General features: G+C 40.4%; 1 protein-coding gene across 4 annotated transcripts; it reads right to left on the reverse strand.

Annotated features, from left to right (window-relative positions):
* Positions 1 to 31: 31 nt before the first annotated feature.
* On the reverse strand, positions 32 to 27,832 carry micu3a (mitochondrial calcium uptake family, member 3a). 4 transcript variants are annotated; one of them, XM_034598807.1, is made up of 16 exons: positions 27,471 to 27,832; positions 22,845 to 22,992; positions 21,436 to 21,467; positions 20,280 to 20,358; positions 17,450 to 17,497; positions 16,272 to 16,354; positions 15,012 to 15,083; positions 13,435 to 13,476; positions 10,797 to 10,892; positions 3,681 to 3,775; positions 3,102 to 3,273; positions 2,612 to 2,617; positions 1,753 to 1,861; positions 1,489 to 1,646; positions 1,020 to 1,084; positions 32 to 258 (listed from the first exon to the last, which is right to left on the reverse strand). In XM_034598807.1, exons 1-16 carry the CDS (start codon positions 27,732 to 27,734, stop codon positions 252 to 254), a joined length of 1,476 nt encoding a protein of 491 aa, XP_034454698.1. In that variant the 5' UTR covers positions 27,735 to 27,832; the 3' UTR covers positions 32 to 251. The 4 variants fall into 4 exon arrangements, with proteins under 4 accessions (XP_034454698.1, XP_034454710.1, XP_034454705.1 ...); XM_034598819.1 differs by lacking the exon at positions 10,797 to 10,892; XM_034598814.1 differs by lacking the exon at positions 2,612 to 2,617.
* Positions 27,833 to 27,838: the final 6 nt, after the last annotated feature.

Below are 27,838 nucleotides of genomic sequence, written 5' to 3' on the forward strand. Positions count from 1 at the left end.
GTGTGCAGTCATGCTTGTAGAGTTATTTTTGATTTGGAGATGTGTCCTTGTTTGCTAACTCAGGCTACTGACTTTGAAAGTCAGACCTCAGTCATCTTGGTTTAAAAAAAATCTTCTTCCTCCAGGTTTTCTTCTGCAGTCTGTCTGCGTCCACTTCTACGACTTCTCCTTGTACCTCCTCCAGAGCTGGTGAACTTGTCTCCTGGCCTCAGAGCGAACGCAGCTGGAGAAGGAGGTGTAGTGTTGACCCTTCACCTGGTGCACACAGAACAAAGGGAGACAAAGTCATGTTTGGAGGCAGAAGTCTTTTAAACTGTGATTTCAATGAAGAGTAAATATAATTTCAGCAATGGTGTTTCTTTATCTCATCCATGAGAAGGTGAGGTTTCAAGAGCTCAACAACACTCTGAGTACTTTATAGTTTTGAACTTGCTGGATTCTCCATAAATAAAATATCCTGAAACTCTGTATGCCTACAGGTGCACTTTGTTGTAATGTAGAAAATGTGTTTTTACTGAGTGAAAAATGACTGGAAGTATTTCTTAAGCATGTGTATACTATGTAAGAGAAAAAGTGGAAAACTCACTGTACTGTAATAATATGGCTTCCACATGACTAAATTCACATTTCCACATTATGTCAATGCACTGCAGTAGGACCAGGGAGTGACTCTAGACCAATATAATAAAATGTAAAACAGGTGAGTGAGAGATGTTTGAAGTTTGATGTCATATTGCCCTTTGCATTCAGATATTTACAGAAGCCAATGCAGTGTTGTAAGTAAGTTGTACAATAGTGGACTTGTTGTACTTTCCTAATATAATAGGATAAAAACACCATTTACATTTAAGAAACTCATTTAATCCTGTCATGATGCGGCTGATAAAGATCGAATGTTGTAGTAGAGGAAAGATGAAGTATTAATGTGACTGCTGCTGTTATCACTTTCTCATAATCAAACTGTAGCTATAATGGAAATCTAACTGTTTCTGTAGTTGGTTGTTGTTAGTAATACTTATCTGGTGGCCAGCTCCTTCTTCAGACAGGATTTAAAAGAGGTGGCTCGTGCAACAGCTTTATAGCCCTGAGAGGTCACGAGAAAGACATCGTGACAGAACGCAGCGAAGATGCAGGAGAGAGAAAAGAGACAGAGGAGGGGGGGGTGAATGGGGATGGAGAAGAAGGTGTGCATGTTAGGATGATGGTGGAAAAACAGAGAGGAGCGAGAAGATACAAGTGCATTAGAGACAAAGGGAGATGAAGAAAGACAACTTTGTTAAGAAGCCAAGACTGTGAGGCCAAGACAGAATCAGAAATACAACTTACACCTTTACTTTTCTGCAGTGTAAGTGATGCTTGCTGAATATCAGGAAAAGTGTTTGCAAGTCTGAGTGCAGTTGGTTGCAATATGCAACTACACAGCTAGATGTCACTAAATCCTACCACCTAATCTCAATCTCCATATTTCTCTTGTGCACGGCCCCTCACCCTGCCTCCTCTGTGCAGCCGGTCCTTCATGATGCCGATGAACTCCTTGTAGGAGAGCTGATCGTCGTGATCTACGTCAAAAATCTTGAAGATGGTGTTTACAAGGTGACGTGTCAGCTTCAGCCCAGTGGCTACATACACTGCTCTTGCAAATTCATCTGGTGGAAGAGAAAAAATATTATATTTTGAGGATTTAAATCAGAATAAATCAGTGAGTGTGACCCTCAGTGCCTGCAACACTTGTTCCCACCGCTCTCTTCCTACCTTGTCCAATTGAGCGAGAGGCAAAGTTATACATCTGCATGGCGATGGCGAAGTCCTCAAGGTTGTTGAGGAACTGGAAGAAGGATCTGAACTCATCGAAGGTGATTCCCTGAAACGCCAGAGGCAAAACAAAAGTAAGACTCTCAGCAGCCCAGAAAGTGAATAAAGGCAGAAGACTGACAAAATATTCTTCTTGAAATAGATGATAATGACTGTTTCAGAGCAGACGGCCATCCTGACAGACATGCATACATCATTCCTTCAGCTCTCATCTGAATTATTAACTCACCAAAATAATAAGGAAAACAACTCAGCATCAAGAGATCCCACAAAATAGTGAAATGAATGACACAGTAAGCCATTAATGAAGGGGTTGTATGTGCATGATATGGAAAAATAAACAGCAGCCTTCTTGCAGTGTGTCATAACCCGGAAGTAGCTGCATACAGTGATAAGATGAAGCCACACTGGGCTGGCAGGTCAGACGACATGTGACTGTACAGTGTAGATGTGACTGTCAAGCCAGATGATTTCCTTTATGTAAAGATATTGTGCTTTCAATAACATGTAAGTGTCATGATGACCGCCACATGCTGTTTGCTATGAATCAAGATCCAACCTATTACATTGAAAAGCTAGATTGGTAACTAATGTTACACATAAAAATTACATTAATTCAAGAATAATTAAGACATTCAGTTACTGTAGGTTTACAGGAAAAGATGCAGATCAAAAATAGCGTAACGAGCAGTCAAGCCATCCCTTATATGGTCACACAAACAAGATGGCGGCCTAAAGTAGCAGGAGAGACTGACAGAACGTATCCGCAGGCTGCGTGCCGTACGATGCAGAGACCAACCTCCTGCTTCTTCCACAGCATGAAGAGGACAGACGGGAGGGACAGAAATATAGAGTTGGGTTGCATAAAGACTACAGACAGACAGACAGACAGACAGACAGACAGACAGACAGACAGACAGACAGACAGACAGACAGACAGATAGATAGATAGATAGATAGATAGATAGATAGATAGATAGATAGATAGATAGATAGATAGATAGATATTGCTGAAAGTGCTGTAAGTGTTTGTGGTAGTGTGTTTTGTCAAGTGAGGCAGTGGAGCATTAAAGTGTGGAGAGTCACAACAGCCTCAGGCAGAGACAGCGGTGGGAAATTACGGACGCACAAGATGGCTGGAAGGCAGGGACACACAGAGAGGAGGAAGAAGAGATTGGACAGGTGGATAAAAGACAAGGAAATGTATCTGGTGTTATCTTAAGTAAAGCGTATGACTCTCAAGTATCACGTGTCAGAGTAAAATAAGTGTGTGAGTGTATGTACTGCACCTTCTCATCAGGTATACACTGTCGGACATTCTCCAGGTAGGCGCTGATGTTCTCCACATTGGTGAAGCGCAGAAGGATTTTTGCAAAGTCTTCCTCGCTGATGGTGGTCATTCCTTTAGAGTAGGTCAGAAACTCAATTTCCAACACTTCTGTCTGCAGGTTGTCCATAAACCTGAGGAGGAGAAGATGGAAAATTCCATTTTGGAAATAAAGAAGCATGTTTTTAACATTTGTGATTAGGTTGAGTTTTTATCACTCATATTATGATGTCCAGTGAATATTGCTACATCCACCAAGGAGAGTATGTTTTCACCATCTGGTTTGTAAGCAAGATTAAACAAGAAAGGCTGAATGGATTCTGTGAAATCTGGTGAAATTTTGCAGGATGAGTCAGGGAAAGACCCATTCAATTTTTGTTCGCAGGAATTTACCTAACTTTCTTTAATATTGCAAGATGCTTTTTCCAACATTCTTTCACTATTTTCCCAGGGAATAATTAATGGGTCTTGATTTAACACATTTGACACATTTTGGGCCTTGGCGGAGGAATGCGCTCTATTGAGTCCCATCACTTCGTACCTGTAGAAGTCATCAAACGTCAGCTCTGCCTTCCCTTTCTTCCCAAAGAAATGGACCAGCAGGGTGGTGTCGATTGTAATAGTCTCTTCTGCTCGCTAAGAATCATCACAGAGGGAGGAATAACAGAAAGGATCAATGAGTGGCTACTGATCAACTAATCAATGTGATTGGAGGAGAAGCAGAGGGCAGGATAAGTCCATCATCAATCCAATATAGCGACTGTGGTGCCAGCCGAGCAGGAAGCGGGTTTCTGCTGCACGTGTGCAGAACGTGCACCAGATGAGCAATGACAAACTGTCGTTAAAATGAATAAGCTGAGACAGACGATAAGCCAACGTTGTGACATCAACATACCAGTCTAGGCAGCAATAGTTCAAGTTCAACCTCTTCAATAGTATTGTTTCAGTAAAATTGAGTATGAGCAACAAATTTACAGGTTTAATGGTTTAAATGTTTCTGTTGAGAGTCAAGATCAGCTGCATCAGCGATTTTATCAAATCAGTAACACAAAGTGAAAGGTACCAAGCTGAATTCTCTCCCTGCAGCCTAGACTGGCGAGGAGTGTTGCTGTAGCAGCATGAAACAGAAACAACGACAGGAGGAGAATTCAGGTTGCAGCAAAGCATAGACAAAAAGACAGGGACAGACAGAGGTCAGCAAGGCTGTAGACGAGAGGGAAAGAAGACATGTGGAAGAGCTAAGGGCGAGACAGACACATACAAAACACCAAGCTGGCATAGTGACAGAGTACACAGGCACACCACATCTCATGCATTTGTCTGCGAATGCCATATCGCCACACCCGAACAGAACCTCAAATCACAAACAGCAGTCGTTCAAAATAAAAATAAAAACCCACATTAGCACAAATGCAGAGAATGTGAGCGGATCCACCTTTTTCCATCAAACGATGACAATCATGGGTGCGTTTACATGTCTGTCGGTCTTACGTCCTGGTCATTTAAAGCCCTTTTAATAGGCTTTGTCCTGTTTATGCTATTTGTTTATGCTGTGGTTTAACACTGAGTAAGAGTAAGATGAGATCATTTTTGAACCTCACAGTTAAAGTGTGTAGTTCTCAATGTCTATCTTAGAAAAAGGTGACTGTGCTTTTGGGCGATTCCAGAAAAAAAAAAAAAGGTCAGCCAGCATCAGGGCAAAGAGATACGACTTCAACAGCTCGTCTTTTTTAACTCTCTCCCTGCCATGCCCCCACCCAGCCAACCTCCCCACCCTCTGTCCAATCCAGGGCCATGCTGAGGAATATGCAGACATCAGATCGGGGGAAATCTCATGTCCCTCTATAAGGAGGAAGAGCCTTTTGTGCCATTTCCATCAGCATCATCATAATAATCATCATCATCGCCACAATGCCATTCAAGGTTCTACCTCGAGGGTAAAATCCTAAAATCCGATGTGGGATGGGAAGAAATTGTCAAACAAGATAACAGAGGTTTACAAAAACAAAAAGGAAGATGTGTTTTACAGTCAAGATTTTTGTTGTGCTTGATTGGTGTAATATTTATATCAGAAATAATAACAGAGAGAAAACTGTGCATAGTGACCTGGGTGAAAGTTAAGGTAAAAAGATACTGAAGATTATATTGGCGATATATTACATATGGCTGGGATAGGTGACATCAACAAGTTTCTAAAATGTAAAGTCGATTGATCACTGGATCCACCTTTTTGTTATTTAACCCTTAAAATAAAGCACAGTTAACCTTTATGATTCATCAATGGTTTCATATTTCTATACAATTTATGCTACAGTGATTTTTATCTTCACAAATTTTTTTAGATTCCTGAAACCTCCAGTTTTACAAGATAGAAACATTTTAAATGATTTTATGAGACAGGGGAAATCTTTTTGTGCTTCTATCCTAACTTGTTGATTACATCTTCTTAGGTTGGGAGAGATGGTTGATTGATGAACTAAAAAGCCCACTGGAAAAAGTCCATTGTCTAGGTAAGCATTAAGAGGAGTCAGCTAAATCAGGTTATGGATCTCAGTCTTAGCTACTTGCATGCACACTGGTAATATTCTCTAGACTGTGAGATGTGGTAGATAACGGCACCAACCAAATTCCAAATAGAGCACTCTCAAGTAAATTTTGCTGTAATAGATGCAGACTGGTAACTCTGAGACTAAAAAGTTCAAAGTTAACTCTGTTTTCGGACCAAGAACGTCAGAGTGACACCCAGTGTCTGTTTCTGATTCACGCTGCAGTCTGGTCTTTCAGTCTTTGATTAGGGACAAAGGAGGATTTCCTTCATATAAACACAGACATATCATTTCGGTGTCTTGTTTTCTGTGTCTCACATACTCGAGGGTCTTATAATTAACCCTCTGATTACGGACAACGGGACAAAACACTTTTTGCTCTTTTATCTTAAAACTGACTCATAACTTTTGCCTTCATGACACATGAGCTGTTCATAATATCTAGACAGCATCCAGGTGGTGTGTGTTGGCCCCTCTTGAATGCTTTCCCTATTCCCAAGTTTATTTCCTAATGTAAAACTATTTGATGTTTTTCTCTGAAAACAAGATAACCATTTGTTTATGTTTGGTAAAATGTGATAAAGGGATTCACAATGAATCCGATCGCTGCTTAATCACTGTTGCAGTGCGTTTTATGCTTTGTCCCAATTGTAATTCCAATAGGATTGGTCTACAAGTCGATCAAACTAAAAGTACGTCAATACTGACTGATAAAGCAGCAGTAACAGCTGAAGGGCACAGAAGCTGTTAATCCAAAACTAATTTATTTTGACTTTACTAAGTCGTTACAGTTAACAAGTTCAATTTTAAGTTTGTTTTCTGGCCTCCTGGTAAATAAAGCTCCAATATTCACAATATTCTAGCTCAGTTTTGGTCTCCACCAACTCCTGAGCTTTCTATCTGTCTCTTTAGCTGTTAAATGCTTCATGTTATATCAAGCTGAACAGCAGCAGCCTGCAGCAGCTGGAAAGAAGGTTGATGAGACCAAAATAGTCAACTTTGGTCCATAAAACCAAAACAATGAGCTCAAAGGTGCTAAAATACTTTGTAGAACTGAGGGGAAACTGTCAAGTCATATTTTTAGTGGGCTAATGATTACAAGGAAAACATTTCATATTATACAAAATAATTTGAGCCATTGTTAATATAATAAATATCGATTAGTACAGCTTTAAGAAGTAATCATTTCATAACTGATGCAACTAATAAGCATACAGGAGGTATATGCTACATTATCTATTAGAAAGGTTTTTATCCATGTATCAATTATTTATTTTAAATTAAGATGACTTACTAGAGAAAAGTTCAGAATTTTTCCTTTGTCAATACATTATCAGTTCTTTTTTTTCCCACCTTTATTTCCCCTAAACTAAATGATAGTCAAGCTATCAAGCTATTGGTATTAATATTGGCCCTTCATGAACCCATGTCAGTCTAACTTGACGTAATCCCGACCTGATCATAACAAGCTTATCATTCCTGGAAGTGTGTGAGCAGCGGTGTGAGCTCATCATCCCAGTGAGGACGTAATGGTTACCACGCCCACAAGGCACGAGCCAACACCTGGTGCATGCATGTGCCTATTTGTCTATCTACGTATGTGTGAGTGAGTGTGTGTGTGTGTGTGTGAGAGCTTTGATCACGGAGTCAAAGGCAAAAACAGTCATTACTGATGTAAACACTAAACAGTCTTCCTCACCTGTGAGTAACACCTCAGAGGAAGAGCTCGTCGTCGGTCTTTAGTCAAGTCAGTCAGACTGTCGGTCAGTCCCACCTTCCAGGGTAAAAACACCTCCCCCTCCTTTCCCTCCCCATGACCTGTTCTTCTCTCCCCTCCTGCGCCCCCCCCCCTCTGCTCTTTACCTCCCACCCTCTCTCTATCGCTCTTTTATCTCTTCTTTCCCCTCTTACCTGGCCCCCGATCTGATTACCCTGATCTCCCTTCTCCTCGTAACCGTCAGTGCCTCCTTCACCTGACAAACATGGAGGTGATTTGCTCTTTCCCTCCCCCCTCTCTGCCTGTCAGTCACTCCCTCCTTCTCCAGACAAAAGCAAAGAGGTATAATGGTGACTAATCTGTTGAGTAAACACATCTTTCTCTAAATACAACCTGTTTCTTTCTTTTCCCCTAAATGTGCTTCCCTACCCCCCCCCCCCCCACACTCCCACTTTGTTCCTGAACATTTGTTCTCTCTGCTGACCTGTGTCATCTCCTTTGGGCCTCTCTCACCTGTTTGTTGTCTCTGTGATTTTATCTCTTCCTTTTGCTACACCCTGAGGTTTTCCTACTTATTGGATCTGACAGATTTTATTCCTCTTTTGGCTTCTACTGTCACCACTGTCTCACTTTTTTTGTTTTGTTTAATAATCGTAGCACGTATATTTCGTAATCCCGCACACTTTCAATGTCTCTGTTATTCTTCCTTTATTTTTCTCACCCCTGCCTCCCCCTCTTTGTCTGATTCGTCCCCTCTGTCCGTCTGACATCCCGGCAGATGAAAGGCTGCTCGGTGTAAATACAAGGTCAGCCCCATTACGCTCCACTGTCATTACCGCCACCTCAGCTTCCGCTGCCACCACAGTGAACAGCCTGTCATTAGTCAGCTAGCCTGCTAGCGCTGTGCTAACTGCTATTAATTGTTACCTGCACCATCACCTTATGTTACACCTATCAGTGGTGCACATGAACATACCACAAAAAGGTCAAAATTAATAGGAGTTTTCTAAATATTGGCACAAAATGAGATTATCATGTTTGTTGTTTCTTTGCTTGTAACAGATCTTTACACATTCTAGTGGAGTGGCTCTATGCCTGTCCATCGTTTGGTAAGTCCAACAGACAGAAAAATCTTAATATATAGAAGGTTATTTTATATAAATATTTGTGGCCCATACATAGACTGTATATAAAGATGGATAACTCATCTCCACTTTCTCCCACTATCCAGAAATGAAGCCATAACATCCCAGATAAGAATGCTGCCATCTTGTGCTGATGACGTCATTTGTAGACCGAGTATGCAGTGGCGATTGTGGGATGGAGCCGTGATATTGAGGTCCCACTGATACACATGCTCGACCATTCATCTATTCACCCTGGTTTTAAATCATCAAATATTGAAAACAGAATTCACTGGATAAATGAAAACTTGAATGAACCCTTGTCAGTGTGATAAGAAATGACAGATACCATCATTTGGAAAAAATCATATAAATATCTATTTTGGTGAATGTTCCATCCACTAACAAAGAGGAGGCAGGGTTTATGACCTTTACTTGCAGCCAGCCACCAGGGGGTGATCAAGATGCTTTGGCTTCACTTTTGGGGAGCTGTCATGTCATCCATCTTCATATAGAGTAGAGAATATTCTTTTGGTGACAAATCAATTTGGCTATTGGATTGCTAACCACGGAACTTCATGTCCTCTTCTGACTGAACTGTTATAACTTTGGTGAACCCTTTCCTGAGCATGAATGGCCACGATCAGGTAAAAGATTCAATTTATGCTAAACTTGTTTTTTGACGACAGTCTAGCTGACACACCCATCAGGCTCAACTGTTCTCTGTGTTTGGTGTTGATTAGCAAGTGTTAGCTAAGATGGAGAACATGGTAAACATTAGCCCTGGTAAACATTAGCATGTTAGTATTGTTGTTGTGAGCAGGTTAGTATGCTAACATTAGTGTTTGGCAGCACAAGACCTACACGCAGCCTCACAGAGCTTGTTACATGACTCTTTGTCTTGTTTTTCCTATTAATTCTGTACTAGATTTCTTAAATGTGATATAAATAAATAATAAATAACACTTTAGCTGTATTATCTTTGAAGTGGAAGCTTTCAAGGGTTAATTGAATGTATCAATCGCCTCAATCGCCACATGTCGTTCAGGTCACCACTTAGAGTGAATTGCTCAAGCCAGTGATAAATTATGTATAAATATTTCTAAATGTATTTCAAAGTATAAAAGCAGGAGATTACTGTACTTAAAATTCATCATATATTCTACGTGATGCAGTGTGAGTGAGTGGTGCTAATGATCAAGGTTTTTGTAGGTGCTCTGCAGTCAGCCTTCTTATTATCATATACCAGCGTCATTAAACATGTGTAAAGTGAATATGATCTGACCACAAAGCTACAACACTGGCCACAACACGGCACAGATAACAAGGCACAGATACACATACAAAAGCAGAATAACAGAAGGCAGTTGAGAAACAGGCTATTACTGTATGGACATTACATTCTTTCTTCTAACTAATGTTCATGGATCAGTGCTGTCGCAACAGAACACTACACCAAAAACAAAGAGTTAATTTCTTCAAACACATAAATTATCAGTTAGAACAAATATATAGAAAAGGCATCCTGTTATATTTGTTCATCAGAAATGAAATGGGTTAGGGAGGAGGAAGCTGAGATTATTGCAGATCTCATGGAAATGTAATAGGTCAGTCAAAGAGAGAAAAAAAAAATGGTTTTGCCATAAATCTATCTCAATATTAGAAAAAGATCAATGTGATGGACATGAGCGAAGCAAGTATTTTAGCTCACCCACATCAAATTAATGTCAGGAAACCTGTGTGAGTAACCTAAATTGATAAAGGATTTGTATAAAACAGAATGTGGTAGGACAAAAAAGAGGGATGCTGGAAAAGATAAGCAGGAATCCTATATCTTAAATAACATTTTGTGAAGGAAGACAAATAGATGAGAGATGAGTCTACAAACATCATCAGTATCAAGCCAAACCAGAATGAAAGAGTTAAGATGAACATAATATTTTTCAATGGGCCCACATTGACAAAAAACTTCTTATTCTTTCTTTCTATTTTAGCCATGAACATATGAACACTAAGGCATGTCAAGGTACCATTGTTTGCCTTATTTATGCCTTCCATGCTTCCATGTCAAGTAAAGCCTTTATTTTGTTGCTTTCATTTTATTTCATAACTTTTCTTTTCTTATTCTGGCCAAGCTTGATGCAGCTACATTACTCCGGGCCTACAGGGATATTTGGAGGATCTACACAATCTAGAGGGATCTGAAAGATGAAGAGTGAAGGGTGACAGATGAAGTGATAAAGGGACAGAGGACAGTTGGGTCTATGTACCTCGGCCAGGTCAGAAAACAGGACTTGACTGGCACTTCGCCTCAGAACGTCCCAGTAACTCCGCGCCATAAACTCCTGACTGTCTTTTTTTAGCACCTGTGGGAGCGGTCAAGCAGGGCCAGGGTCAACTCCAGCTTCCAATATTCACTCTATTACTTCTTATAATACATACATAGATTCAGGAAGTTAACTTTTCATCTTATTTTGAAATTAAAACAGATACATATATAGCATATGCATGAACAGTGTCAAATACAGTAGCAATCATAGGTAAAAAATACTTAATCCGGATCTACCCAATATGAGAAACCATTATGCTAAACAAGGCAAAACATATAGTGAATAGTAATAAGACTGGGGAAAGAGAAATTAGGCTAAAATGATTTATATTGATCTGTCCTTTTTTGCAATATTTGATTCTATTGTAAAATTAGACCATTCGCTTTAATTCAGAAAAATATGTTCACATACGCAAAGATTATTTACCATTTAACATAACATATGGATTATTGATGGGGACTCTGCTGTAATGTTTCTATAATTAAATCACTAAATCGACCATGTCATTACTTTGCCTTTGTGCTGAGTCAGCAGTGAATACAAAAAAAAATCTAAATAAAATAAAATAAAACTGTGTATCTAATTAATCTCTGCGGCAAATGCGCAATTTTTACACCCTAAAAAGGTTTCCCTCCACTGAGCCCATTAAACTATAGCTCCCCATGTTGAAAAAAGCTGACAAACCAACCAACCACAGTGTCGAGCTCCCTGACCACCCACCTCGTCCTGCTCTCCAGGGAGGAGGCAGCAGCAGCCATTTTAACATGACCCTGCACCGCTCTTAACTTCACAGTGACAATGCAGCCATCCATCACAACACTGACAGGACCAGGAGCATGTGTGTGTGTGTGTGTGTGTGTGTAAAAGACAGACAGAGAGATAGAGAGAGAGAGAGAGAGAGAGAGAGAGAGAGAGAGAGAGAGAGAGAGAGAGAGAGAGAGAGAGAGAGCTAGCTCATAGTCCAAATACAGACTAATGGTTGATAGTGTGCAGGTCGTGAACGGTGCCCGTATGTCCCCATAATGGATTTTCCACACTGTCCTCTATCTCCATCAGGAAATCTTCATCACTACTCAGGGTGGGCAGACGTCAACAGTGGATGTTGTGTCTCAAGGGAACATTTGTTTGAAATAACATTTTGAACATAAAGTGTCCAAATTTCAAATACTCCATTATTTCTTGCTAGTTTAATTTTGACAGTTATTTCCAGCCTTATTTGGTATGTGATAATCATTCTATAGAATATATATGTGTATTAGGGTTTTCTTCAAGAGAAAAAAGTACTTCTTTTATTATGAATCATTAGAAAACCATCTCTCACAAATAGACAAATGCAACTTGTTGGCTTTCTTTAGAGTGGAAATGTGAATGTCCAGAAGACAGTTTCTGTCTGTAGGCGAAACCTCCCTCAAAATGTTTTTTCACAAAATCTCCACAACACACACACGCACACACAAACAACACGTGTCTAAAATTGACCCCGTCTGATTGTGTTTAGAGTTCTGAGCTTCTCAAATCATTCTAAATTACATCACTCTCTTATTCGTAAGAGTCCATTTCTCCTGACCCCTTAAATCTATTACCCTTTTTTATGCCATCTCTCTCTCTCGCCATTCCTCCCCCCCTCGATCAATCACTGACCAGCGGACCTGACAGATGGACACCCTGTCTTGAATTGAATCCATCCTTTCAAAGAGCCTATGAGTACATTTTACTTCGAAAAGAGAGACATGGACTGGGGCAGGGTTAAGGCTTTGAGATATTTGCATTACACAGTCCTATTGATATCCCTATGTAATTGTCATTTACATCTGCAAAGGCTACCAGATTTCATTATAGCTAAGTGCCTTTGAGGTTGTGAAACTGGTGATAAAGTCATGAAGACTCACTTGTTATATGAATCTGTTATAGGTCTAATAACTACAGTCACCATATCTCTCTTCATTATATATCTCTATGTCTCTCCTATACTGCCATAATGTGTCACAACAATTTACTTTTAGTGTAAACAGACCTATTGGAATTGCATATTTTGCTTTCTTGCCCAGTCTGATAACCAGTAGGGTCAAGTTACAACACTTTAATTAGTGAGCTTAATCGGTGCCTATAAACTGACTGAGCCAGGTAAGATGTTTTCAGCTGTTTCCCGTATTTATGCTAAGCTAAGCTAACTGGCTATGGCTCCTTAATCAGCAGATAGATAGGAGAGTCGTATCGTATTTATCACCTAACTTGAAAGCAATAGGAGTAAAATTGTATTTTTGTATTTATTTTAATTACACTTGAGTAGAGAATTATCTTTACCTTAAAAAAAGGGTAAAAAAAATACTAGAAAATATTACAGCGGTTTTTAATCAGTCAAACACAGAGTGGAGAAGAGTTTGCTGAAATTTTATATTTAAAATGCTAAATATATGTATTTATTATATATGCCTCACCTGCCAACACATTCGATTTTTATTGAATGTGTTGGCAGGTAAAACTCCTTTTTCTTTCACATGAAAACACAAAGCTTGTTCCTTTAACATCTTAAGAAAAGCAGAGAGGACACTAAGGGGATATGGTTTTGGATACATACGCTGTTCATGGGGGCAACCTGATATCCATACAGCTGCATACTCTAACACACAGAGAGAGACATGAGGAAGAGAAGGTCAGAGCATGCAGCCAGAGAGGAGGAGGAGTAGAGAGGAGGAGGAGGAGAGAAGGTAAAAGACATGTTAGTACATGCAAGGAAAAAGGCTGTGGATACACTTTGCAGAGAGATGTGTCCTTTTGAACACATCTGTGATTACATTTCAGAACAACACACACTGAGTTACAACACTACACTGCACTTCCCAGAGGTCGTTGGTGTCAAACTGTGAGTGTGGTGGACACCTAACTTTGTTTCGTGTTAATTTCTGTGCATTTCTTTCCGGTCTCTTCAGCAGTGGTGGATTTCACTGGTCTGTTAGCAGGATTACACAAAAACCACTGGACAGATTACCACAAAACCTATGGGGAGGATGTGGTATGGATCAGGAAAGAACCCAATACTATTTGGGTGCAGATCTGGGGACAGATCCAAGATTTTTGTTCTACTTTCTTTACCATTGTGACATAAGGAATTATTCAACATTTTTCAACATGTTGATATTTCAGAGAATAACTCAAGAATCTTGACGACATATATCAGGCATGTCTGAATCTAGTGAATTTAAATGTGGTTTCATAAGGAGACTGTTGGGCCTTGATGGAGGTATGCACTCTACTGATTGTAGATTCATTGTAAATTTTTCAAATTCTTGGAAAAAGACAAACTTAGAACATCCAATGTAGGTTTCTAATTATGAGGGTATCTCTAGATCAGCTGATTGATCAAAGGTCAACAAAAATATGGTCAGGAAAAAAATATTTAGCAAAATATCTCTGCAAATAATAGTTACATAGACTTATATCGATAGGAAATGTTCCCCAATCATATGATAAGTGTTGTCATGAAGAGGTCACAAAGAAGTCATATATATATATACAGCACAGCGTGTAGGGTATGCATTTCCCCTTGAATGCTTTTCATTGATAGTCATAATAATAAAACCAGTGATGGAAAGATGCAGTGGAATAAATCAAGCTGACCAGTGCTGTTCCTAAATGTCGACCACAGTTGTGCTGAGAAAGACATATTGATTTGAGAGTGTATCCGATATAACAGTAGGGATAACCGTCAGTACACATTAAAATCACAGGACATAACACAGTGTCAGAAACAGCTTCTATAAGGCAGCATGCAATCCAACGTGGTCACATAAAGGGTTTAACTGTAACTAACACCTGCTTCAATACAGACGACAACTAACTTGGGTGATGACGTGTCATTTTCAATACATCCACATCCACAGTTTGACGCAGCACTCACCTTCCAGAGGTGACATGAGATGTACATGGATGTATTCAAATGCCATTTGAAGAGGCACGTAACAGAAACAGTAAGGTTAACTTTTCACTGTTAAATAAGAAACTACAACCTCTATAAAATCAGAGCATTTTGTTATTCAGCAATATTAAACACTGACAATAGCAACATCAGTGACGATTTTATAGATCTACAATCCACTTGTATCCATCACAAACACACACACACACACTCTGGTCCCACGTTACCGTCGTTCTTACCAACTGTGCTGACTTTTCAGCATCTCCCTTCCGTCCCTTCTTCTCGTTTTTCTTCCGGAAGATCTCCTGAAGCTGTAACGAGAGTAAGAATCAGGATCTCTTTGACGATTCAAAGTCAGATCTAAAGCTCCGTTTGAAGCTTAAATGCTCATGTGTAAAACATCCACTGGGTTCACAGGGTCAGTGACTCGTTCAGACTGGTCTGTGATGTGATTCCAGCGCCGCTCTTTTGACTTAATGACTATGAGAGTGTTGGTTTTCTAGTTTGGCTTCGGATGTGACTTATTTTCACAGATATATAAGTAGCCTATTGATCAATACTCAATCATGCGGCAGGAAACAACTTTAGCTGCACAGAAATCACTATCAGGCGAGTGGTCGTTGATTTTATTTTACTTTCAGCGCACGTTGAGCTCTTATATATTTTTCATTATAAAATTCTATTATTAACTTAAATCAACACACAATTTTATTTTTGATTATAAACGGATATGTCTGTGTGACCCATAGACTGTATATAAATATAGACAAAATGACAACTCCCCAAAAGGGAAGCCATGCGCGTGCATTAACAGGACCTCGCTGCCGCAGCTCCATCCTCCCAGTCACTGATTTGCAGAATCTGGCTCTAAATGCACAAAATGGCAGCGTTCATTTCTGGATAGTGGGAGGAATTGTAGATGCATCATCCATCTTTATACACAGTCTGATCTGCATTTAAGTCAAATACTCTCCTCATTTGACCACATGTGTCACTAGCCGGCAAAAATCAAAGCCTACTGCCGAAGCCGCAATGTGGGAATTTTTTTTGTTTTCCACACCTGTCTGCTCCCACAGGGCTTTCCACCACTCCCACCCACTCCCGCTGATGCACCATCCCACTCCCACCAGCCTCCACAGAGACACTGAATCGAAATCAGACATTTTAAATGCTTTAAAGTTGAAAAATATAGCTACAGCTTAAGGTGGTTGGAATAAAAGGAAGGTAAAAACATAGATTATGTCTCTGTTTTTATTTTGTTCATGTTCTCTCTATAAGACCATATAGAAATTAGATGATAGTAATATACTCCACCTCTCAGCCAAAGTCGCACCAACAACCCTTAGAGGATAAGCGTGGTTGAGACTAATTATTAACACTGATTATTATATTAAAACCTTCACAACACTTCTCTGTTGTGATGGGAGCAAAAAGAGATGTGAATATTATATCATGGAAATTCAGCCAAGGGAGGATTTTCTCTCAGTATCACGACTCACCACCAAGAACTCCCTCTTGTCCACCATCTGGTTGCCGTCTGCATCAAACATATTGAAAGCAATCTTAAAACCAGCATGGGGCTCTAGAAAACAGAGAGGAGAGCACATAGGGTGAGTGTGAGCATGTGTTAAAGGTAATTTTGAAACCAGAAATAGAAGAAGTGGCATATAGGACAAGACAGTGGGGGGGGGGGGGGGGGGGGATTAATCTACAGTTTACAGGACTGTGAGCTAAATCTATACACCGCATACAACTGGTCATACATGTATTTTAGATTAGCTTTCTTTCTCTCTCTCTCTCCCCCTCTGAATTTAAATGAACATATATTAAATTGATCAGACAGAAATATTAAAATCCCTCAGCAGAGTTCCTGATTAATGTGGTCATGATTAATGGCTGCTCTCTCATTTTATGTGGGCACATACTGAGCTACAGCAGATGCCAAAACTGTGCCAGTAATTTTTCATTTCAAATATGCTGAGAGAAAAGACTTAAATTTCTGGTTCCGACGGCAGGAGAAGAAGACGTTAAAAAAAGAATTGACAGCACGAAAAATATTTTTACTTTTCTCCTTTTTCTTTCTTTTTCTGTGTCTCTTAATTTCTCTCGTACCCTAAGGGCGAGGGGAAATCCACCCGTGCTGCGTCATAATTGTGTCTTGTTAAGTCCTGGGTGGGCCCGAGCATAGTTCAGACCGTGCACCGTAGCTCCACTGACTTTGTTCTCTTTAAAAGAGGGACAGTTTATACTGCTAAGGGGAAAGAGAGCGAATGATAGAAGAGGGATGTGTAGAGAGAAACTTTCAGACATGCACTGAAAGGAGTCAGTCGCATTTAGCAGGTTTACTCGTACACTGCGTATACCTGCTAATTTTGGTGTAAAAGAGGTATAAAGCTGCTTTCAGACGTGCGCATTTTCCTGAAATTATCCAGAGGAGCTATATGTGTAAACGCAAATGTCTGATTCGCTTGCTCCAGACATATGTCGCGTCCAGCCCTAAGGTCCTGTCTCCAACAAGCTGTATCCAGACGTTGTGAACGGGTCTAAGCCGGACAATCTCCTGCTGTGTTATTCACATGTGAAAGGCAAAGTCCTCATAGCGTCTGGATAATTGGGTCTGCATATTATCTGGACTTTGTTCATGTCTTTGTTCAAAAAACGTGTTGAACAGACTCACTTGTCAGGATGCAGAGCAGGAACAGGTACTCTGTGTAAGAGATGATGCCTAGAAACGAGGCCAAGATAGAGACAGTTAAAGAAAAGGTCAAACACACACAATGTTTACAGATGTTCAAAGACCGTGGGCCTCCTGACACTGGCACACACACACACACACACACACACACACACACACACACACACACACACACACACACACATAATCCTTCCTTTCATGAAGATAGCATCTTTAAATGTGTCTTCTTCAAGCTGAGCTGCCAAAAGCTATTAGGCCACACACCGTTTCTTTTCCTACACCCCAAGTGTCCAGAGTAAAGACACTGGTTGGCAGGGGTGTGATGAGTGTGTGTGTGTGTGTGTCTGTGTTTGGATAAGCAAGTGAAAAATGTTTTAGGAGGTGATCCTTCCTTGCCTCAGGCCCATTTAGAAATCTGTATAGCTCCATCTCATCTCTCTCCCTCTTTGTCGCTCTGTGTCTGATCGTTCAGATAGTTCAGGGTGACTCGCTTGAGTGTTACGGGAGACTGCTTTCCCGTGTGTGTTTATGTGTGTGCATGTGTGTGTGTGTAGGTGAACAGGACACTATTCGAAGCCATGTGAGCCTTGTGTTTTCCTGATGCATGACTGCTTTGAGTAGAAGAGAGAGCTGGTTTGGGATTGAATTCTCTTTTCTCTGTGTAGACTGAACTGTGCAAAGACTCTGAAACTGCTCAGGTTTCGACAACACATTCTGCATGTTTTAACTCTCACACTATCGGCCATATATCACTGAATTACAGTAAATGGTTGATTATCTTTGATGTCATGAAGAAGAAACAATTATCATTACAAACAGAAAATAAAACAAAATGTCCATTTTATTACCTTTATATATTAATTTAAACATTTTAATCCTTCTTTATTTACTTATTATTCATATTATTAAATTCTTACACTGTAACATTTAAGGGAAGCCTAAAAATGTGTTTATTATTCTCATGAATCTGTATTATTTTTTATTATATTATTCTGCAGAATCTAAATAAGAGTTTAACATTAGGGTTAAACTTCATCGTGAAAAAATATATGTTCTATTTGTGCATAGCTGTTCTGTCTCTCTCTAAATATAAATATATGAATATATTGTTGTATAACCTTCCTGAACTTTTTCGCCGTTTACAGGGTTAAAAAGTGTTCAAAGATCCATTTCATATTACTGTAATAGTCATATAATTCCATGTAATAATCAAGTGCTCCTCATTTATATCTCACTGAGAATCAACACGAATCTCCTGCAGCACATCAGCTCAGTCAGTTCACTCAAGTTACCAGTCAACTACCCACATTTATAATCATTATCACCATGATATATCACAGTGCTGAACACATCCAATGTTGCTATAGCAAAGTCAAAACATTACTGTTACTATGTAAAACATTAACAACCAATACTGACATGCTGTGCAGCCCACACACACACATACAGAGAGACACTAATGTTCTGGTAAAGCTACATTCCTCAGTTTGACAGACAGCTCTGTTATTCTCAGCAATCCAAGGCAATTCCAAGGACCTCAACTGTCCTCGCTCATCATGGCATGAATAGGAGAGCATGTTCAGACGCAAGCGTGCGCACACACACACACACACACACACACACACACACACACACACACACACACACACACACACACACAGACACTCACACATTTACAGCTTCGTCACACAACTTATATCAGAGACCAGATTGGAGGAAAGCTGACACTGACACTGAAAAAATATGAGAATAAGCACTGAGCAAAACAACACACTGTCCATTTCCAACAATTCCAGGCCACGTTCTGTTTGTGCAGCAGTGAGAGTGTGTGTTTGTGGACTTGACAATATGCCCCAAACATTTATGGTTATATGCCCCAAGCAAATACTTACTTTAATAGACATGCACTGTCTATAAATTCAAACAAACCTTCTCTTTTCCTTTATATAATAAGAATTTATCTACATCCCTCCACTTCTCCTTTCATCCATTCCACTCCCTCACTCCTCTGGTCTCTGTCTTTTCCTTTCCCCCAATCATGATAGAGGGAGAGAGGGGATGCATCACACAGGGTGTGATATATTTAGCATATCCTAGTGTGTGTCTGTGTGTGCGTGTGTGATTATCACCATGGGGACTCACTCTCAAACTGTTTGAAACCTGTGTTACACACTCCAGAAACGGAGAGGAGAGGAGAGGAGAGGAGAGGAGAGGAGAGGAGAGGAGAGGGGAGGAGAGGAGAGGAGAGGAGAGGAGGTTTATTTTCAGTGTTTTTCAGCAGGTTGTTTGGCCAACCCTCGGATTAGAGCCACCTACAGTGACACACACACACACACAAGTTCACAGGTACTATTTAGTCACACCTCAGCAGGTAAGCACTGGTGCACATGAACACATGAAACCGTACTGAAAAGCTGCAAAATTTACAAACGTCAATAAATTGAAATCTTGAATTTCTCACTGACTCGAAATTGAAACACGATACAAATTATAAATATAATAAATGTAAACTGTAATGGCAAAAACCTAAACCACTGACATTCACTGACCTTGTCATTATCTGACTGCTGCTTATTTACTCTGATAACAAATAAAGCAGGGTTTAAAGAGTCTTGAAGTGTGAGTGCATGTATGTGCAATATTATATTAGTGAAGGTGTTTAAGGTGCCTTTGCACCTGTGATTGTGTGTGTGTGTGTGTGTGTGTGTGTGTGTGTGTGTGTGTGTGTGTGTGTGTAGGTGTGTGTGCGTGTGTGTGCGCCTGTGTGTGTGTGTGTGTGTGTGTGTGTGTGTGTGTGTGTACGCTCTACGACCTCGTTCTCTCAGGTTGCGGAACAGTTTAGAGGATCCTCTCCATACTTGGGGAGTGTCTGACAGGATCTTCTCCAGCTCCTGACAAAAACACACACACATGAGAAACACACAGATTCACAAGTAGATACACTGTAAAAACACAAATCCTCACCTTCAAACTTCAAATTTCAACTTTTACATGGACAGAAACAGACAGAGAAAAGACCCAAACTATCCATCTTATTGTGTCATTTACTCAAAATATAAATATTTGTGAAAAAATATTGTAATGGAAAATTCCACTGATCAATGTCTTATTACTGTTTTGACTGTTTTCTGTGCACTTAGCTGATACAACATCAATGTCTTCCACCTCCTGTTGACCTTTATTTGTGCAACTGTGTGCTGGATTTGATTCCTCTTTTTGTAACAGTGATGCCAGACAGCAGACGGTCCTGTCTGCTTTCGGTTCTGTTTACCATTTTATCACATTGTATAAAAACCCTCCTTTTTGAGCCATGTTGCTGGCTGTGTAACCCTCTGCAGAGCAAATAATTAAAACTCTAAGGCCACTCCGGTCTGAGAAACTCATTATTTCAAATCTCATGATAAATTTCCACGACAATATGCCACCGTGGTTGTGTCCATATTTTCATCTGTTCATCTGATTTGTGTCAAAACAAGTCAACAGGTGTATTGACAATACAGTGCATCAAGTTGTATGTGAATGTCAATTAATACTGTGTGAAAAGAAAAGATAAGAATGAGATGGATGATCAATTAAGAGACATCCATGGCATATTGTTTGAACACATTTAGTGTATTACTGCATTTATTTCATATTTGTAAAAGTATAAATGTGTATCATCATCCCAGTGAGGTGTCTAACAAACTGAAAATAGATATCCTTCCAACAGAACTGTCAATCATTGCAACCCTGTGTTTGTGCTGGTGGCAGCGTTAAATGCTATCGTCCTGTAATTCCACACAAATACTAACAGTGGATACATGCACTGATGCTAAAAGTAGGACGTTCACATTTAAATAAAAAGCTCTTCGTGGAAAAGCCTGGATTTAACCTGCATCCTATACAAAGCCAGCGACAGATGTGACATGCAGCAGATGCCTGCAACACGGAGGAGCAGAAGAAAGCAGCATCAAGCGTGTGTCTCCCACCTGTTTGGTCAGGGACCTCCAGGGCCTCTTGTCTGCCAGGGAACGAGACAAAAGAGAGGAGAAGAAGGAGAGAAAGAGGAGAGGAGTTTGGGTGGGCTCAGTCAGATAGCATCTGTATGATCTAGAAATGGGTCTAAATGTGCCGGGGTACAGTCACAACACACACACACACACACACACACACACACACACACACACACACACACCAACACACACAGACACACTCGCTGTATATACAGTGTCATCATCACAGACCCATTTGTACTGTCTAAAGTGCCCCGTGCTTGTCTTTGTAGTTTGTGGAATGTCCCTGTAAGAGCACGCAGTACTTTTGCTCTGTTTTATACAACAAAGTTCATCTAATTCAACTTCAAAGGGCGCATTAGAGGATGTCGGCTGCTGAGAGGCTTTGTGCGGCTGTATCGTGTGTCAGTGAGCCGCAGTAGATGTAAACACACACATACAGGTGCACAGTTTGCACGCAATACAATCACATGCCTGCCGAAGAAAGGAATGGTAGCCTTTTTGGACGGGCGTTTGTGATAATCTCAACCTGTGAGGACATTTTTAAACACACACCAGTGTAAGTGTGCATGTGTGTGTGCATGTGTGTGTGTGTGTGACTAACATTAACCTCAGACTAAACAATAGCGGTAAAGCCATCTGCTTTGAGGCTGGCTGGCGAGGACTAATCTGTTTCGACTGGCAGAAGGCTGACAGAAAAAGCAGAGACCTTTTTAAACCATGGATTTTAAAGAGTTTTACATCGTCTCAGTCAAACACAAAGATCTATTTTTAATGTTGGAGCTGACATCCACATTGGGGAATCAAATTTAGATCACAGATGGAGATCTACAAACTCAAACACATCAAATTTAGTGAGTTATCAAAGGTACATAAAGGCATATTTACAAAAAGAAATGCCAGTCTCTAAATGTGGAAAATAAACTTTAATATTTGGATCATATCAGTAAACAGATGTAATATGAATGTTTCAAGATTTATAAACAGCAGGATAAGGTTAGTTTTGTCAGGGAAATAGAAATTTACTGTATGATGATGCCAAAATAAAAATCTAGATAGAGTCCAGCAGAATGTTACAGAAGGAAAACACAAGTGCTCCGATCTAAACCTGCCTTTATGAAATGGATTGTTTGTTTGGCCTGTGGTGATGCTGGTTGACTTTTCTTTCTACAACTGTAAAAGGGACCTGCGGTAACTGAGCTGATGGAGAAATTCTTTATACATTTTCCAACTGAAATTCACATTATTTTGTACACTGTACATAAACCGCATGTGCTCTAATCTCACAGTGAATAGAAAGACCATTCATTTTATTATTGTTCTGTTTCAGGTCAAGAGTTTTGAACACAAGAGTGGAAGGTGATTTGTGCGTCTGTGATACTTACTTCTTGGTTCATTCATGGTGACCGACTCGATGAAGTTCTGCGGGGTCATGTACAGCTGCCCGTCATACTCCGCTGAGCTGAACATGCGGAAACGATGCTCGTGGGACGACATGTACACGTCTCCGTCTTCAAAGTCAAACGGACGTCCCTGCAGACATCAGTAAGAGTCAAAGCAATCACATATACCACATTCTGGTTTCTGCAATATTAATACACGACTGACATTCAGTTGATCACATTCGGTGCGACTTCTCCAGCTGTGAGAGCTTTCTGTGAAGACAGAGCGCTGTGCCACTCATGCAGACGGCACACATTAAACACTATGTGCCTCTCCACTGCTTTTGAACCTCCGTAATGAGGAGATCCATCTATTCTTGGCATCAACTCTCTCCATTTAGCTCTGTGAGATTATAAATAGAGTCAGCACCTCTGGCACAGTGCAATCGCAGAACAGGGACACACACACGCATGCACACATTCACACCGACGCACACAAACTCATGCATACACTCTTTCTACTTGATTAGCATCTTTCTCTCAGAAGCCAGCGCTTCAACTTGATTAGCTGCAGTGTAGGAGAAGTGCTACGCCGACAGATTGTGCTGCATGGAGCTGTGCAATTAGCAGAGAGGTTTCCAAATTTAACCCTGTTTAGCTGCAGGGCCCGGTGCACCGAGGTTCCTCCTCAGCTCAGCTAACATGCTAATGAGCGCACGGATTCATTCATAAAGCTTTGAAGCTGCCTTCACCGAGGGGGCTTTTGAACGCAGGAATAGGAGATGAGTGTTAGGCTTCATAGGAATGCACTGTAATCAAGAGGAAGAGCACAGTTACTCTCACTAATGAATGAAGTTTACAGAGTTCTGCAAAAAGGAAACTTGGTTCACAGGCCGTGTGCTGCACAATGTGATGGAAGAGGCAATGTTATCTCCTTTGGAAAAAGAATATCTGAATGCGAGTTAGTACTCACACTGCAGCACCATGTTTTTGGGTTATAATGTCATGAACCCAAAACTAAACCTGTTCCTGTTGCCTCGTCTTGTTTTCCTGGCTGCTCGGCAGATGCTCCAGGTGTTTTCCCCTCAGGCAACCCAGTATTCTCTGTGCACAGCTGCAGCTCTTTCATCCATCTCCTGGGTTTTCTCACAGCCACACTCTGCGAACTCTAATCCTCCCGAGTTCCCTCCTGACATCAGATCACCTTAATTACAGTTACACCTAACCAGGTAAAACCTTCACAAAGGTCATCTTCAATCTGAGGTGTCATAAGTTGCTAACACTGTTCGTAAAAACATTTTTCACATTCTTTCTCACTGTGCTCTTAAAGGGGAACTTCACCAATTTTACACATCAAAGTCTATTTATTGCTATTCATGTGAAAAAAGTTGTGTAAAGCCATTTTATGGCTCTAGAGGGAGCTGCGCAAACATCTGATAATTGCCTCCAGTGATGTCACTTGAGGCTAAGGGTGTAACTTTTGTGAAACTGCGATCAAACGCCCACAATCTCAGACAGGATGATGTTACTGTGATACCCTAACACCAACCTGCTATTACTACTGCAGCTGCAGCCTGTTGAGCTCTCAGTACTTTACAAATGTAACAGAACTCATTTATAGTATATTTATATATTTGATAAATATTTGGTCCATTCATGATTGAGTGGTTGCACCTGCAGTAAAGGTTAGGCCTATTTAGCCGTGGATGGATAATAACCAAGAGCTTGTAGACCATCAGGGCACATTTATGTCAGTGTGGGAGCATTTTGGTTAACAATATGTTTAAAGGTTCAGTGTGTAAGGTTTAGGTGAAAGGGATCTCTTGGTAGAAATTTAATATAAAATAATCCCAGTGATGTATATTTAAATACTTTATATTTACATCAGTAGCGAGTCCTCTCTATGGAGGCTACCATGTTTTTTTTTACAGTGGTAAAGACTGGACAAACTAAACACCTTTTGAGTTTTTATGACATCTGAAGGCTACTACAGGTTTTTTCATGTTTGGAAGGGGAGGGCGAGGTGAGGGGTTTTCAGCTGCAACATGCAACTTCACCACTAGATGTCACTAAATTCTACACACTGAACCTTTAAATAACAAAAGTGTATAAAGTAAACCATGAATTATTAAACATTACACCCTACTTGAGGCACAAGTCTCTTCTTAAGTCTTGACTAACCTGTGCAAAGCTTGGCCCTGTCCATGTCCTTTAGGCCTAGTCCCCAGCCAATGGTTGTTGTAAGTAAGTCTATGACATCCAGGTTTCTACCTCAACTGACCCTTTTTTGTTTCCTGCCAGCACGGTTTTCTTGTTACCTGAATCCTTATTGACGACCTTTTACTGAGTCATACAAGACTGTTTTTCATTTTCCCTCACTGGAGCTATCCTGTTCCCACGTTGAGATGCTGTCTTGTCAACATGTTCACCTGTCAGGTAGCCTGACTCCATCTTCTACTCTGGCTACCCCTCCCTCATCCTGGTTTCCCTGCAGGCAGCTCTTCTATCCCAGGCAGTTTAGAAGATTCAGCTTTCCATATACAACCTGTATATACCTCACATTATTACCAGTTTTACGATGGCTTTTAGATTCATTTACTACCTTACAATAAGCAAATGCTCCCAGTTCAATTCAGCTGGTTTACAAATAATTGCAAAACACTGCAAGTTTCAACAGCATACCCATCGCCAAATAGTAGAGTGTGGTACAGTTTTACACATGGAACATACAGCTGAAAAATACATCAGAGTAAGCTCAAAACAACTGAATCTCATGGTCCAGCTGTGGACCTATGTTGAATGGCAGTTAATGTGAAAAAGAGATACCAGTGACCGAACAGATGAAGGATGAAGCTGTGTGCTCTGTGTTTCTGAACAAGCTACAGTCCCCACTGTATTATGGTCCTCTTTTCATTCTCCTTTGCTTATCACTAATGGCTCTTCTGACTCTGACTTTATCACTTTGATTGTGGAGCACTGTGTAAGTAGTGTCCATGAAAGGTGTTGAATAAATAAACTTTACTTACTCTGTCCTGTTTTCATGCTTTGACAAAACTCATTTGTCTGATCTAATTCGACTGAGGGGCAGCAGTTTGGTAAGAGGAGTTTATCTTATCTTATCCCATATCCACATTTGTTTAACTCATAACTTTATCATAATATGTTTGAAAGGGACATGTGAGTTTTGAAATAAATGAACCGTTGTTTAGCAGATACAAGTTTTATGGCTTTATTTCTGTGCATTCTGATTTGATGCTCATAATAATAGTCAACTTTTCATTCTGAAAGAATTAGTAAAGATTTGATATAAATGTGTACAGAAATACAGGCATGTACAAGCACATTCATTTAAGTTATATATAGATTTGAAGCTGGGGCTGCAATTAACTACTTTACCTCAGCAATTAATCTGTTGATTGTTCTCTTTTGTCTATACGGTCTATTAAATGTCATTTTTGGCATCTTTAAAGGTGTTGTTTTGTCAAACCGACAGGCTAAAAGACAAAGATATTCAGATTACTACCACATAAGACAATCAGATATCACATCATTCAAATAATGACTCTGGAGCTGAGAAAAGTCACTTTTGTTTGAAAACTTAATGAAAAAATATATAATTTTGTAGAACTTAGTAACAACCTCATTTTAAACTATTACTGTGTGGGATGGAAAGTAACATTGACTCTATTACTGTTAGTAAAGTATTGAGGTTCTTATACTTATTTCATGTTGTGCTACTTTACATTTCGACTCCACGACATTTTAAAGAGAAATTTATTTAACGTCTAAAGTTACCTTTCAGATTCAAATTTTGGATTCAAAATAGAATTAACAAATATATCATGATGTAGCCTTGTAGCTACCCATTGTAAGTTAATTATTTAAAATTAACCCCACCTTTACAAGCAAAAGTGACGCTTATACATTACTCTCAAACAATAAAATGTACATTACTGTGCAAACGTTTTAGGCACTTTAGACGTTTATATTCTTATCTATTATCCACATTCTCATCATGAAGTTGTCTGACACTGATAACTACAAGTATGATCAGTTTACTTTCAGTGCCTAAAACTTACACACTATTGCATATTGTTCTGAACATGGATTTTCCACTTTTACTCTTTAACTACATTTTTCTGCTTATACTTTGAACCTGTGTAAAAATGTTGAATGCACAACTTTGACATGTATCTGAGTATTCCTACATTATGATATTCCAATGTCTCACCAATGTCACCCTGCTCACACACATCTGCACACAGGTGCTCTGGCAGTGGCATCCGCGTCTTGTTGTCATTTCAGCACCAGCTCGAGAGGAGAGCGCCAGGCCTGGACGTGCGCGCGCACGTGGTTTAGCAGCCAAACAGTGAGACACAGTTTCCAGTGGGTGAACTGGGGATGAATGACACAGTGTGTCCGCTCAGAGGAAAACATACACACACTGCCAGCCACAGAGCAGAGGTGGGCCCGTGTAGCTGTCCTAGAGGAGGGACATACTCTTTGCTCTCGGTGCTGTGTTTTCACTTCCTCACTGAGGCCCTCAATACTGGAGACTTTTAAATGTGACCACAGACTCAGCATCAGCTCGCAGCTCTGGTGTTCTAGTAAAGACTGTGGGCCTCCTACCTTCTCCTTCGCCTGGACTCGGGGGATGGTCGGCAGTAAATCATTGATGCTGTGTCTCTCCATCCTCTTCCTGCCTCTGCCGCTCGTCATGTCGCTGTAGAGGTAAAGAGCCACGGCGCCTCCCGCCGCGACACACATCCCGACCGCCACACAGCCCCGGGCTCTCCCTCCACCGGGCCTCTGACCGCCGACCAGCTCTGTTCTCCCCGCCGACCAGAGGTTCATCTTCCCGGCCAGAGCTGCCACTCTGCGGAAAGCGGCCATCGCTGCTGCTGCTGCTGTTGCTGGTTGTTGTGGTGGAGACGCTGCTGCTGCTGCTGCTGCTGCTGCGATTATTGTAACTTTAGGGGCAGGACTCAAATATCGCG

Source organism: Hippoglossus hippoglossus, chromosome 1 (genome assembly GCF_009819705.1).
Source record: "Hippoglossus hippoglossus isolate fHipHip1 chromosome 1, fHipHip1.pri, whole genome shotgun sequence".
Taxonomy (NCBI): Eukaryota; Metazoa; Chordata; class Actinopteri; order Pleuronectiformes; family Pleuronectidae; genus Hippoglossus; species Hippoglossus hippoglossus.

Bases quoted from the DNA above. Each gene is read 5' to 3' on its own strand.
- micu3a (XM_034598807.1), bottom strand. From the start codon at position 27,734: ATGGCCGCTTTCCGCAGAGTGGCAGCTCTGGCCGGGAAGATGAACCTC. The intron at 13,477-15,011 runs GTAAGAACGACG...TCTGTGTGTTAG, and splicing joins CTGAAAAGTCAGCACAGTTG to AGTATGCAGCTGTATGGATA. The intron at 3,274-3,680 runs GTACGAAGTGAT...TCTCCTCCTCAG, and splicing joins ACGTTTGATGACTTCTACAG to GTTTATGGACAACCTGCAGA.